Below are 15444 nucleotides of genomic sequence, written 5' to 3' on the forward strand. Positions count from 1 at the left end.
GAATAAAAACATTGTTTCATGATAATATATATGATGAGGTTGGTATTTTCTCTCTAAATTTTATATTTAAATATTCTCTATTTCCTTATTTTGCTCATAGTCTTTCAACGAAATTCTTTCATAAATTTCTCTTCTTTAGACATACACATCAACATAATTAACACTAAAATTAACATTGACATTTCAATATAAGTGATAATATGTTCATCGTTTTATTTAAATTTGAATGACAAGTTAAAACGTAAAATAAAAATATATATAAATACTAAAATTGTGCAATTAAAAGTTGCAAATAAAATTTGAATAAATGATAAATTAGAGAGATTAAAATTGCACAATTATGAATTGAATGGCCAAAATTAAACAAATATTAAATTAAAAAGACCAAAATTGTACAATAAAAAATTAAGAATCATAATTGTAATTAAGTCATTTTATCTATGCTATGACTAACTAATAATTGAAATATTTTAAAGTTTTGATTGCAGTTTTTTTTATTATTATGATAAATGTGTTATTTTATTCTTAAAAATATTAAAATTTAGCATATTTTTATTTTTAATTAATTTTTTATCAAATTTTCCTTTAAACTCACAAATTTTATTTTCTTTTCAAAATATCCGTGAAGTGAATTGGCTAAGCCTTTTTTATGATTAAAACCTAGAAATAAAAAAATATCATATCAAGATCCATATTGACTCTCAAGATTTTTTTTTCATCAATAAATTTAAATTCTGACTTTTGAGATTAATTTTTTTGAGTATATGAGATAACGAATATAAACTCTGGAAGTGTTGCCATATCACTTGAGAGGTATTTGACAACACTAGAAATTAATATCCTGGAAAAAATAATACTCCAAATAATAATGTTACACAAATTAACATCATTATTATCATGCTCCTGATTTTATTTAGCCAATACTCCAAACTAGATTAGTGAGACTTTTACAATGATAGGGGCTCTAGAAAAGGACAACAAAAGCCTGCTAATTGAGAAAAAGAACAAAAATAAAAACATCTACATGACTAAAATACTCTCGTTTCTGAAGGAGGGGGGGTCCAATACATGGCCACATTAATTTGGCATGTTATTGTTGTTTCAGGTAGCAGGTTTCAGCGACATAACAAGCAGCAAATGCCAGAAACAAGGTCTCAATCTACACCTTCTTTCTTATTTGGTGCTGCCAAAGTTTATATGACACAAAATTCATAAAACCAAAGACCTCAACCCTCCCACTCCACCAACCTTGATGATCAAAGTAAAAGACAAACCTCTCTGAAAACAAGCCAAATTGTGTGATGCAATCACTTTGATGGTGTTGTTGACTGATTATTAAACCCCTCTTCCCCTTCTGTGTCCGCCTTCTCCTTTTCAGCAATCAAACCAACCTCTTTCTCCTTCTGTTCTCCAACACTTTGTGCCCCAGTTAACCTTGCCAACATCACAAAGGACATTCCACCAAGAACATTGTTCACACATCTCAACACCAACACTGAGGACTTGAATGCCAAAGGGTTAAGGCTCCTCTCCAACATGAACTCAATACCATTCAGAGTTTGGTACCTCAAATTGCTGCTAACACCCATGTGTCCAGCCCAAGTTAGAGAATTCAAAAGGGTAGGTGGAGGCTTGTTGGGGGTCTCAAAGTTTGGATCCATTTTCTTCCTCATCTTGATCAAACCATTTGAAATTGTGGTTCCAACTAGGCCAGCACCGAAACCAACAACAGAAAAAATGGCCCCTTTGTACACCAAGGTCCCAATCCTTTCCAAAAGGGAATAAGCACCAGACTCAAACATGTGACTTTGGGGACATGAAGCAAATATAGATGGTAAGGTCGATGATGATGATGCCATGGTAGGTGCCAAGAGATACATGAGGGTGAAATTGACAATAGCCCCAACAACCAAAGTTGAAAAAACAAAGTCAAGTTCATTCAACCCAAAATTAGGCCTTGAGGCCATGTCACCTAAAACACAAGCACTAACACCCACCAACTCCTCCATCAATACCTTGAAAGGAAACTGTGGATCAGCAGCAACCCTTGATCTCCATCCATTCAGAAAGAGACCCAAAATCCCAAAAGATGAATCTTTGGATTTTCCATCATCACCCCAACTTCCACCTCCACCTCCACCTCCGCCGCCGCCGCCCCTTCCAACCCCATCTCCACCGTCGCCTCCGGCGAAAAGTTGCAATCTTTTAGGCAAATGGGTTGGGTTGGTGAGACAAAGAGAACGATTCTGAAGCATAGATGGTGGTGATGATGATGGGAAAGAAAGTGCATGGTGTTGACCTGATAGTGGAGATAAACGCAGCAGAGCCATGGATGCCATTTGATCTGTAACATAGGAAACATCAAAAAGAGAAACTTTACAATAAAAATGAATGAATCTCACATCAATATTCATGATCACACCAAATAGATCATTGTTGATTGATAACCATGAAAAGAGACATAAAAAAATAATAACAATTTTTAAAACAAAGATGAGATTTTTCAAACAGTGAGGAAGATGGAAGAAGGGGTTACCTGGATCTGGATGGTGGGTTGGTGAGAGAGGAAGTGATGGCTGCTTGAAACACTGAAAGCTTAAACCTTTAGAGAGAATATAAAAACCTTTTTAATTTTAATATGTTGTGAGGAAACCTAGGCTACAGGCTGTTTTAGAGGAAATGCAATTTTATCGGGTGTTATGGATCCATAGGAAATTAATGCACTAAGCACTTGTGTTTTTATTAGTGGACAGGTAAGAAAATGAAGCTGAATATCAGTGTTCTTCAGAGAAATTGACTAATTAAATTTAATTAAAAAATAAAATATATAAATTTATTTTTATTTTAATAAATTTTATTATATTTTTTGCTATATTTAATTTTATTTATAAGAAATAAACAACTGATTTTGTTAAATTGAATAAAAAAATTATTGTTATAATTTTTATATTATTTAAATACATATTATTGAATAGTTAAATTCACAATTTATATGTTAAATAAATAAATATGTTTATTTTATAAACTTTATAGTAAATGAAGGTATAAAAATTAATAATTAATATATTTGATATATGAGCCTTTATTTTTATAATTATAATAAAAAATATTAATTGTTATTATTTACAAATAACAATGAAAATATAGAAAGTGTAAAAAATTATGTATTAAGGAGTGTAACTCCTTATAAGATAAAAGTAAAAGGTGATAAAATAGGATTGTATTGAATATTTTTAAATTTGAAAGAATGGAATATCAAATTTTGGTATAAAATTATTTAAATAATGACATAATATTTTATATATATTAAATGTACCCAAAAAAAATATCATATTTGAAAAGTATCTCATAAATGAAAATACAAAATAAATAGAAGTGATTGTAGGTATAGAGTTGAAGTCACAAGTTATAGTAAATATCTTATCAACTTATGTAAGTGGTGGTTATGGCAAAATTCGTGTATGATTTTGAAGTAAAGTGATTTAGTGTTTTTTGAAGGTTAAGATTAGTTCATGGAAATTCCCACCATAACTCATGTTGTGGGCTAAACAATTCGTAGCTTAACTACTTTTTTTTTAATAAAAATAAGTTTGATGGGTTACTTTAGAATTGGGTAAGATTGGCTTCGGAGTTAAAGCCTTTTTGACATCTCTTGTTGTGCCCACTACCCTTAATTAACATTCCTAGATATGAAGTAACAAAAACAAGATTAATAACACATTTTATTTTACTATTATAGTTAATAAGTGATTTTGATCTCCAAATAAATTTTAGACAAAATTTAGTTTCTCAACTTCTATTCAATGTTATAATTATGTTTTTATTTTGTCTTTTTTACTTAAAATTTTTAATATTTATTTAATTTGTTATAAATTCAATTAATTAAATAGTTTTAAATCCCTAGAAAAAAAACCATCAATTAAACTATCAAATTTTACACAAAATAAAAAATATATTAAATATTCCCCCTCTTCACATTCTTATATCACATCCTATCAAATTTTTACTAAATTTTATGAATGATAAATATTTTACATTATTTTTGTATGCTCAATTCATTACAAATCCCTAACTATATGAATATAAAAAATATTTTAAATATTTTTTAATAAAATTGATAAGGTGACGAAATTTATTTAATTTTTAAGAAAATGATTTGTTTTAAAAGAAGACACAAATGTGAATTTAACGTTCTATAATAGAAAAAAAAAAGTATGATTATATCCCTCAACGTTTTTAATGTAAACATGTTTTATCTGAATTATCTATCTATCTTGTCATCCCCTACTCAAAAATATTATTATTAGTTTACTATATAATTGAAGGTTATTTAAAAAATTATTCTATCAATATTATAACATTTATCACCTATATTCATCAACTTAAGTAATAATATCACTTAGTAGCATTATTATAGGTGAATTTATTATCATTCTAAAAAACTCTTGTGACTTTTCTTTGAATAATTTTATATAAAAAAGACCTTTTTATTGGTTAAATAAAATTAGAATGATAATATTTAAATAAAAATTCTTAAACGAATAGTAGCAATACGAAATTTTCATGCATGTGCGCACTGATGCACATGCATAATTGATGAAGTTAAATTTTATTATAATTTTTTTTCTCACACATGGACACTCTTCAAATTATAAATTACCTTTTTAAAATTTTTAAATAAGTATACATTTATTTAATGTTAAAAGAAAATAATGATCAACTATCCTATAATTAAGAGATATTTTTAAAAAACAAAATAATATTTAAACCAAACACAATATTAAAACAACTTTTTAAAAATATTATATAACATTGTTGAAAATATTTAACACATATTAAACGTATTTTTATAATGAGGAGTGCTTAAAAAATATCCTCTAATACATTCTTAATTATTGATTCAATTTTATTAAAATCTACAAAGTATTAAAAAATCATTAAAATAAATGTAAAAATCACATAATTTATGTGCTTTTTAATAAATTTTAATCAATAATCATAAATTTATTAAAATTATGTTAATAATATTTTTAAAACTTTCTTAAAAAATATGATTTTCAAGAAACACAATTCCTCCAAATTAAGAAGGTTTCATATACTAAACATTCCTCTAACAGCATGCTTATTACATTTACTATTGATTTAAATATGAATTTTTCACCTTAAACGTATGTCAATTTTTATTTTACTCTTTACGAATATTTTTTATTTTATAGTCTTCAGACTTAACTAAAAATATTATATTATTTTAATCTTTCGTTATTGACAAAAACACACAATCTGTATAAGTTTTAAAAATACAAAATTTTATAAAAAAATACAATAAAAATAATATTTTAAAAAAATCTAAATCATTATTATTTCATTGTTAATTAATAGTTGGATTATATGTAAAAATATAAATATGTAAGTAAATTCTGAATTATATCATTAATTAAAATTAGCTCATTACAAGATAAGTAAAATAAATGTAAATGTTAATTTTTAGAAAAAAATTTATAAAAAAATTAATATAAAAATTAAATAATTTTTTTTATAAGTTTATAACTTATTTTTTCATTTTTTTTATAAGTTCTCTCATTTAACTTCTCTAAAATTTATGAAATAATTTTTATTTATTTTTATATCAATTTTTTTCTTCTATAAAATTTTCTCTAAAAATTCACTCAAATTAGTTTTATATATTGTAAATTTAACAAGCGAAGCTAACCAAGTAAGCTGGCTAGTTGAATTAAGCCAATTAAGCTCACTAATATATAACTTAAATTTTAAATTTTAGGTTGAATATATTTAAGATTTTGGTTCAATCTATCAAAACTTTATTTGATTAATTTAGGATTAGTTATGTTTTTGAATGTCGATTTTGTAGCCCAAATAAAAAATAATTTTTTTAATCTTCACCAAATAAAGTTTAAAGCTTGAACCAAATTAATGCAAATTAGGTTGAATAATCTTATTATAAACACCTCTAATATAGATAACATCCTTCTAATTGTTTTAAAAATTACGTTTATACACTTGTTTATAGTTTATTTTGATTTTAATTTTTATAATTTTATTTCTTTATATAAAATTTATACAGTTTCATTTTGTTTAAATTTTGGTGTTTATAATTCACAACACAATAGTTTTAATAGTTGTCTGTCTGTTAAGAAATGGCGGCTGAAACTTATTGTTGGCAGTAAAGATTAAAAATTATACAGCTTGTGTGTTTAAAATGACAATCATATATATCAATACAAAATTATACAGTAAAGAGGAAATAAATCTTATATATTTGTTTAAAATGACAATACAAAATTATGAGATCAATTTATCTAGTTGATCCATATCTCATTTTGTCATGGTGGGGTTGGAATTTAAAACTCTATAACCCATCTTGCTTAATCAACGATCGAAATCAGATTGGGATAAATAAAAAGTTATATATATTATACCAGTGTAATTCTAAAAACTTCTACATGCAATCTAAACATTTCATTTAACTTATATCTAATGACAAGTAAAGTAATAAATTATAATTCGTTAGATGTAAGTTAAATGAAAAGTTTAGATTTAGTGTAAGAATTTTTAGACTTATACCAATATAAGATAATCCTGTCTCATATATATATATTTTATATTTTTTTTTAATAAATATAAAAATTCAATATTATTTTTCTCTGCAAAATATTGAATCTCTTAAAATAAAAAGGATGAAACATTCCTTTCTTGTTCTCCAACTAATCTTCTAGTTTAGATTTGGATATTTAATAGTGAATGAACAAGAATAATAAACTCAAATTTAACGAAATTAAACAAAGCCATCATTTTATTCTTTGATGTTTTTACAGTGAAACGAAATGTTTGTTTTATATATCAAAATGAAAAAAAGAAACAAGATATTTTTATTTTTTATTTTTGTTAATAAGAAACAAGATATTTAATTAAATGAAATAAATTATATTTCATTAACTTCAACTTCATTTCTTTTTATGTTAAATAATTTAAATAATAAAACTTAATTTAATTTAATTTTTTTTATCATTGAGATGGAATCTTATGCACATTTTTAATGCTTGGTCCTCCCTTCCACTAGGCACTAGCAGAGTCTAACAAGAATAAAGGGGAAAAAAAAGTCTTAATTTTGATTCCTACTATAAATTAATGCACTTTTTAAAAATTGATAGAAACGAACTCTAAAACAATTTATCAATATTTTAAAAATCAGATCAGTTATTAATATGGTGAAAGTACTGATTCAAGGTTTAATGATTTAATTATGATTGAATTATCGTCAAACAGGTGTAATTAAATATACATTTTATATTAAATAATAAGTTAACATAATTTATTTAGAAAATTAGATAAAATAAATTAAATTAATATAAAATGATCATATTATATGTTTTGTGCAAGAAAAAGTTAATAATAAAAAAGATAAATGTTTAAAATTTGCGCATATGAGTCTTTATAATTTGTTATTGAATTTTGTTTTTAATTAAAAATTAAAAAATCATAAAATAATCTTGAAAAATAAAAAAATCCAGTCAAACCGATATTTATCACCAATTTTTTTACTAATTTTAAAACGATTTGACCAATATTTGGTCAATTTTCAATGGTTTCGAAATCAGCCAATTTTTCCAATTAAACAAACCAGACAAATTGCCAGTTCTCAGTTCAACAAATCAAATCAGCCGGTCCAATTTTTATCATTAGATTGAACTTGAAGTGAGGCCTATTAAATAATATAAGTCCTATATATTGTTTAACTAGACACTAAGTTCCATCCAATTGAAAAAATGCATTAGAAAAAAGAATGTGAAAATTTTGCAAGCATTCCTCATGCTTTTTTATTGCCATTCCACTCTTTGGTATGCTATTAAAGTCATCGAAGTCATATAGTGACCTACCAAACTCTTAAGATTACACAATTAATTTATTAATAAAGTACTGAGATTTGAGTCTGCATTTGAAATCATCTCAATTCATACTGTGGTATATATTACAGCATATATATTGCATCCTATATATTAAATTAAACTTGTATGAAGGGTGGCATTTTAAATGTTAATATAATTAAAATCTTTTTTATTGAATTTTGTTTGTTTTATGGATAAAATTGTCTTGCTTGTGGCTTGATGAAAACAGTGCAAGAGCCAAATATAAACACAAGAAACGGGTTACATGCAAGTATGTATAATCAGCATTACGTACCTCATTAGCTCTGGGGCTAACTTAATACACTTCACCGACCATATATGATTAACATCAGAATTTACGTTAAACATCTTAACTTGGCAGATATTAATGCTCCAAGCAAGTTTCAGACCCTTCAAAATATCCCACACTTCAGCTTCAAAGGATGTGCAAAAGCCACATTTCTCAGTAGGCCAATCAAGTATCCATTCTCAGGCTCTATTGTGATGTGAGCCTGTGATTTCTATTAAATGTGACTAACATTGTACAATAACAACAGAAGTCTTCTTATTCCACCGGATGACGTATAGATGGTGTTTTAACAAACCAAAAAGATAAGGTACAAGAAAATTTGCAAAAGATTTATATGTACCATTCTATACAAACAAATGGTACATGGTAAGATGTTTATCTGCTGACATGCATCATTCCCACTACAGTGCATACTGAAGAGAATAGAAATGCTTGTGACAAAAAACAACTAAAAAGAATCCAGCCTATGCTAACTTATATAAATATTAAAATACCAAGAGACTTTGACAATGTCACAAGCCAACAACACTTCATCGACTTAGACCTAAAACTTGACCATCACCATCACATGTATATATTCCACACTTATCAAAAGTAACTGACGCAAGAATAAATCCAATGAATGTATTAAGTTTGCAAGAAAAAGGGTTGGTTTGAAAAAACCTATTCTCAATACCCCAACTATATAAATTTTTCTCTTTTAAAAGTTCTTCATTCCAGCTGTGTCTCCTTTCTGTTCAAGAAGAAAAAGGTAGGGACAAACGGGAAGGAAAAACCACCAGAGTGCTAACCAGCAAGAATTGTTAGCCTATGCTTTTATAGCTTGCATTGAATGAGACATGTACTGGAAGATATTCTCAGCAATCAATAGCTGGAGGACCACAATACCAATCTACACCATCAAGGACCAACTTTCAGCGACCCGTTTTTGCACGTTTCATTCCACTAGAGTTGAATGGCGACACACTGCCACTTGGCCCGGGACTCTCTTCTCTGAAATTTGAATTCAGCATAGCCAATTCACGCAATTGCTGTCTCTTTATGTAGTCCTGTGACTCATCCTGCATATCAAACGTTGACATCTAAGACAATGAAAAATTAACCATTGAGATGAATCAGCACATTTGTCAGCCTATGGAAAATTTCCCTTTTCTTCATTTTCATGTGTAATTTCAACAGAATACTTTAAAAAACAGGGAAAGGCAGAATGTGGACGGTCAAATTTCAAACAGAATTCTAATAAATCAATCAACATGGATATGACTCTTTCAACATGCAAGGCACACTTAAGAAAATAAAATCCAGGTGGAAAATTGTCGATCAATTGCTATGAAGGCCAAATACTCCAAAATTGGAAAGTACAGATGTCATGCATATCTGATACCATACCAGTACGCCTCAATACATATCTAGGGAAATTTGTCGATCAATTCCTCCTCTCTTATATGCTACTGCTACTTTGTTCAACTCTTTTTGACATGTTTATAGGGAAAAGAATATACTCTAAGATGGGCAGAAAGAGAAAGATACGTGGCCAACTCTTTTTGTTAAAATCACAGTATCTTTTTTTAAACTGTAATAATCATCTACTATATAGTTATGTAAAAATGCAAAAATGATAAATGTCTCTTCACTAACACTACAGGTCTACGAAGAATATCCCCCCTCTATATAGTTATGTAATAATGCAAAAATGATAAATGTCTCTTCACTAACACTACAGGTCTACGAAGAATATCCCCCCTAATCATGTTAATATAATGGGCTCATAGATCATCATAGATCAAGTATTATCTACCCACGTACTTTACTAAAACGCAGCATGTAAACTGCTCTTCAACACTTCAAACAAGTAAATGGTAATATATGCACAGAAGCTAAACAGCAGGCTAGTTCAACCTACATAACAAAGAAAGATAAAGGGGGAATGAACATACCACAGGCTTGAGCAGTTCTTCAATAATTTCCTGAGCCTGCCTGAGCCTTAGGTCAACAACATTAGCTGGTAAATCAGCTTCAATCAAAATGTGAAGCGGTTCATTGAGATGCTCATAGCCTGGTCTTCCTCGTAATTTCTCTTCCTTAAGATTGAAAAGTTAAAAACAACATCAGTTGATAGAAGTACACTTGAGTATACATATGATATCACTCATAAACAGCACGACTGGAAAATTATGTTTTTCTTCATTACCTTGTCTGGATCCTTTATTGATCCTTTTCCCCTGATATACACACGGCAACCAGTAGAAGCTTCTACCCGTTTCAAAGAATTGCCTCTAGGTCCCAGAAGTCTTCCAACAAAATTGAACTAATGCAACAAGGAGCAATTTTTTATTATTTATAGTTGATATAGCTTTCACTTTCAGTTCCAGAAAAGAAAACAAGTGTCTGATAAAGTAATCAACTTTGTATAACTGGCATTTTGCATGAAAGCTTACATTGGGGTATGTATCAACTGGAATTTCCAAGCGCAAGATTCTCTTAACAGTGAACGAACTAGGACTAGCAGGTGCACCTTGCCAGTCCATTGTCATTCCAGGGGGTCCACATATTCTCTAGTTTTTGCCAAGAAAATAATGTTAATATAAGTTAAAATAAGCATTGTAAACAACAAGAATAAAAGATAAAACCTTCCATTATGAAAACAAAAGTCAATATGCAACTAGCATTTTCAATCCAGGGAACGAACATATTAGGAAATTTTAAAAGTTTGCCTCACTCATTTCAAAGTTTGAAAGGGACAAGGGAGGCAAACAGAGTGGGCATAGATTTGAGTGATATGAGTCTATGACTACTGTAAATTATTGACACATGAAAAGTTGAACATAAAGCTAAAGCCAACATATAAGACAGATCTTTGACTAGGATTAAATTGAGGCCCAAAACCTTGATGATAGAGTAAATGTGGAGAATAAAGCACTTATTTGTTTGTTTGGCCCTACTTGTCAAACTTCTTTGTCAGATATAGAAGGATTTGTTCTTTAGGAACCTCTTGAGTACACTTATAAATCTTACTCCCAATTCCTCAACCAATCTTTGTAAACAGAGAAAGCTTTTTCCTGCTATAGCTTTTGGAAATCTAGGTAAATTTTGAAGGTGAATCCTTTATTCAGACTACTGACATAATAGGTTAGGAGTAATATGAATGATTTGTTGCAGGCCAACAAGCCTCAAAAGTCCTATATCTTCTAAAGTCCATGTTATACTCTCACTATGAGACAATCAGAATCAGTAAAGATAAATAAAAAAATATAGGAGAAAAGAATATGGGTCAGAAATGGAATAGAAATAGTGAAAAAGATATGTTGTTTGGATGAGTAGAAATAGGACAAATAGAAGTGAAAAAAATCTTTTTCACTTTTTGAATAAAAATGAGAATAAAAAGGAATAAATAAAATATATTAAACATATTTTTCTTATTAAGTTAAACTTATTAATTTTTTCTATTTTTTTGTTATAGAAATATTAGTTAATATTTAAATAAATTAAAAAAATATATATGAAAATTTTGGCAGCTTCTTTCTATCGTAAGAAAATTACAGTGGGTCCAACAAGATTATTTTTGTTACTTTCACTACTGGACAAAGTTACCAAACCATGGAAAAGTTTACTTTCTTACATATATCAATCTTTCCTGACTAAATTCATGCAAACAAACAAAGTGTTATTTCTGTAGGGTACAGCTGAATAATATTTGTGGTGTAAATGTTGGGTTTGTCCTGGAGTTTGGTGCATTTGCTATTTTCTGATTTTAGAGGCCTGGGTGATTTCAGGAGTGGAAGGGCCCTTGGCAATGTGGAATGCTTGCTGCTATTTGTTGCCTATGGCTGGAGAGGGATGCTGATATTTTCATAGAAACAAACAAAGTGTTATTTCTGTAGGTACAGCTGAATAATATTTCTGGTGTAAAAATTGGGTTTGTCCTGGAGTTTGGAGCATTTGCTATTTTCTGATTTTTAGAGGCATGGGTGATTTCAGGAGTGCAAGTGCCCCTGGCAATGTGAAATGCTTGCTGCTATTTGTGGCCTATGGCTCGAGAGGAATGCCGATATTTTCATGACAGTTACTTCACTAGCATCTTTAATGGGATAAAGAGGTTTACTTAACATTTTTTGTAGTGCCCAGCTAAAGGATACTTTAAAGAAGTGCACCTTTGGTGGATATGCCAAGAGAGAGCTTTACTTAAATGAAATGATTCTTTCATCTTTTTTTGGGTCTTGTTTAGGATGATACCTTATCTCTACTTTAGCACTTTTCTCCTAACAATATACATTTTTTAATCAAAATCATATTCACATATTTACACACACACTCTAATCAAGCAAATGATTGGTAGCCATGCCCATGCCCACTTTAGAGGGAATAAGGCTGTTGTTGACACTGAAAACAAGGAACAATAAAAGACGTCACACGTTGGATACTTTGTAGTTTTTACATCACAATCCAGACCACTAGGATAGTTGATGAAGTTTTTTAAAAATGTTGAATACTTCGTAGTTTTTACATCACGATCCAGACCACTAGGATAGTTGCTGAATTTTTTTAAAAATGTCTAATGTTAGCAATTAGACTACACAGGCATTGTAGGCATTTATAACAGCTACTATATTGTAGCGGAATGCACATCAAAATGTACACATGATATATTCAAATAATATAATGAAAATTTGAGGATATAAAACTCAGATGCAACAATTAAAAATTTAAAAGCAGTCACCTCCTGTTGAAGGCTATTCCATCCACCCAACCCTGTTCCACTGACATTGGAGATGAGGTTTGAAGAAGCCATTGGACTAGGGCTTCTATGCCGCAGTCTATCAAAGTCACCAAAACCTTGGTTGGACAACATTCCAGAAACTCTTAATATTTCTGCATATAGAGAAACATTGAATTGAGAAACTGATGCATACTATTGAAAATCAAAAGAAATGAATACAGAAGTAATTGAATTTTTTAAAAAAAAGATGGAAATAATCAATAAATATTCAGCAATGAATTATCTCAGAAAATATATCATTCACATGTCGACATCATTTGATAATGAACAATATCAGACAAACGTCCTGTATTGTCAGACACCACAACATTTAGAAGGCCTGGCCTTTTAACAATCTTGCAGGAGACTGTCTATTTGATCATTGATAAAAAAGTGTGAACAGACAAGCCCTGAATTTCAGATTGAAGAAGGTCTACTGCAGTCAACAGTCCCAATGTTAATGGCACTGTGTTTCAATTAAAAACAAAGGTCTCCTCTTCCACGCGACAATGCCTAATCAAAACTATTGAGTCAGCACTTGGAAGGGATGCATTGCCAGCTCCAAATATAAATAGGCATGCCAAACACTTCAAATCAGACATTTTCAATTCTTTACTCTGCAAAAACTTTCAAGAGTTCAAGCTTTTCAAGGGCAGGAATTCCTCTTAATCCTCAAAAAGAAGAGAATGCACAATATCTGATCAAACTCGTCTCACTATCAAAATCATTCAGGACCATGAAAATCACAAAAAGTTCATATCTCACCAACATAAGGTTAACATTATGAAGGTATATTCAACCAATGTTCAGACAACATCAAATATGGGATATATTTTTCAACTTAATTTGCATTCTGCCACATCAAAAAACTTCATTATCAAGCGAAGTGAAAAGCGTATGGTGGCAGCGCAATGATAGATAGCAGGGAGAAGAATGAATCAATGCACGATCAGCAACATAGTTGCTGCTGGCCATTGTCCAACACAGAAGAAAGGTGTTAACTCAGATAAAAGCTCTGTGACACGATCTGACACACACACACATCAAGCATGCTGCAATAGACATCAAAGTTTGCAAAAACAAAAAAGGGATAGATCCACAAACAGGAAGAGACCTTGATTTAAGAGGCGGCTACATATGGGAAGAACTTGCATGAAGGGTCCAAGCTTCTGATGCTCTGCCAGCAACTCTGATAGGTACTGACTGCAAAAACAACAACAACCCTTTTCTTTTATGAATCAAAAGTTCACAAATTTAACCAACCCAAATCAAAAAATCAAAGCTAAATCTTGAGGGTGTTTCAACAAGAGTCCAAGATTGTATTTTTAATTTTCCTTCAATTTTTGATCTCAAAAAGAACACGCACAAAGAAGAACAAAGATGCACCAACCCACCTATCCACGTCTGGGGTACTCCTAATCTGAGGAGAAGCAGCTCTAGCAGGTGAGAAGTTGGGATTATACAAGCCTGACATGGCTCACTTTTTCTTAGCCTTCCTTAAGGATTGGAAGAAAAAACCACCAGCCTCCAAAAAAAAGTTGAAAAAGAAGGTTTAGTTGGTGTAGTTCTTGCAGAAGAAAAAGGGCACACAGAGCACCATCAACAAAAGGGGGGGGTCTGTAATAAGGAGAAAAACGAAAAAGGGTGGACAGTTCTCCCTGAATTTTACAGAAAAGGAAGGCAACAAATAATTATTCATTTATTTCCTTTTTCTTTTTTTTTTCTCTCTCTTTTCCACTCTTATTAATATTTCTCCTTTTTTTTTCCTTTAATATATTATTTTCCCTGTCCACAGGCTGCCTTGTAAAAACAAATAATCTAAAATATAAAAATAAGAAAAGTAGAAGACAGTGGACTGAAATGGAAGTGGATCTTTGTAAGGAAACAACAGTGTACAGCTAAAGTTTAGGCAGTAAAAAAAAAAGGACACTAGATTTTGTTGGTGCCAGTAAAAAAAAATACTCATAAATCCAAACTAAATTTTACAATTTTATAATTTTTAACATACCCTTAATAAAAAAATTTATCATTGATTTTTTTAACTAATATTTAAAAACAAAATCGGTGAGCATGATCTAGGCCTTTTTTTACAGTGTCCGAGGAAGTGGAGTGAAGTGGTTAAGATAACATAGGTTTGATTTGGATGCTACAATGTAAAGGGTATAGGGTACAACAAAAGAACAAGAAGAAGAGGTGGTGGAGACGCGTGTTAGGCATGCAGAGGATCAAAGGTTATAATCTAATCAATCTAATGGCTTATTAGAGTTTAAGAGAAGAGAAGAGGAGATGAAGAGAGAGAGAGAGATACCAATGAGAACGGAAAATGTGAATGAATCAATGGCCAACGATAATGATGTTTGCCAACGAAGTCTTAGCTGGACTGTAACACTGTATACTCTCTTACAAAGCTAAGCTACCTCACCAATCACCAATCACCAATCACCAATCACCAATCACAAATTCCATACAACTAC

At 29.9% G+C, this 15444-nt stretch overlaps 2 protein-coding genes across 2 annotated transcripts; both read right to left on the bottom strand.

Annotated features, from left to right (window-relative positions):
- Positions 1-879: 879 nt before the first annotated feature.
- On the bottom strand, positions 880-2668 carry LOC113863252 (protein RETICULATA-RELATED 2, chloroplastic). The gene is made up of 2 exons (XM_027496766.1): positions 2537-2668; positions 880-2344 (listed from the first exon to the last, which is right to left on the bottom strand). Exon 2 carries the CDS (start codon positions 2337-2339, stop codon positions 1308-1310), a length of 1032 nt encoding a protein of 343 aa, XP_027352567.1. The 5' UTR covers positions 2340-2344; positions 2537-2668; the 3' UTR covers positions 880-1307.
- Positions 2669-7952: 5284 nt separating this feature from the next.
- Positions 7953-14683, bottom strand: LOC113861197 (KH domain-containing protein At2g38610-like). Its single transcript, XM_027493855.1, has 7 exons — positions 14365-14683; positions 14085-14173; positions 12932-13083; positions 10653-10769; positions 10406-10522; positions 10152-10295; positions 7953-9275 (listed from the first exon to the last, which is right to left on the bottom strand). The coding sequence occupies exons 1-7, from the start codon at positions 14442-14444 to the stop codon at positions 9129-9131; spliced, it is 846 nt and encodes a 281-aa protein (XP_027349656.1). The 5' UTR covers positions 14445-14683; the 3' UTR covers positions 7953-9128.
- Positions 14684-15444: the final 761 nt, after the last annotated feature.

The sequence above is a fragment of the Abrus precatorius genome, unplaced genomic scaffold (assembly GCF_003935025.1).
Source record: "Abrus precatorius isolate BTA unplaced genomic scaffold, Abrus_2018 Scaffold3, whole genome shotgun sequence".
Lineage (NCBI taxonomy): Eukaryota > Viridiplantae > Streptophyta > Magnoliopsida > Fabales > Fabaceae > Abrus > Abrus precatorius.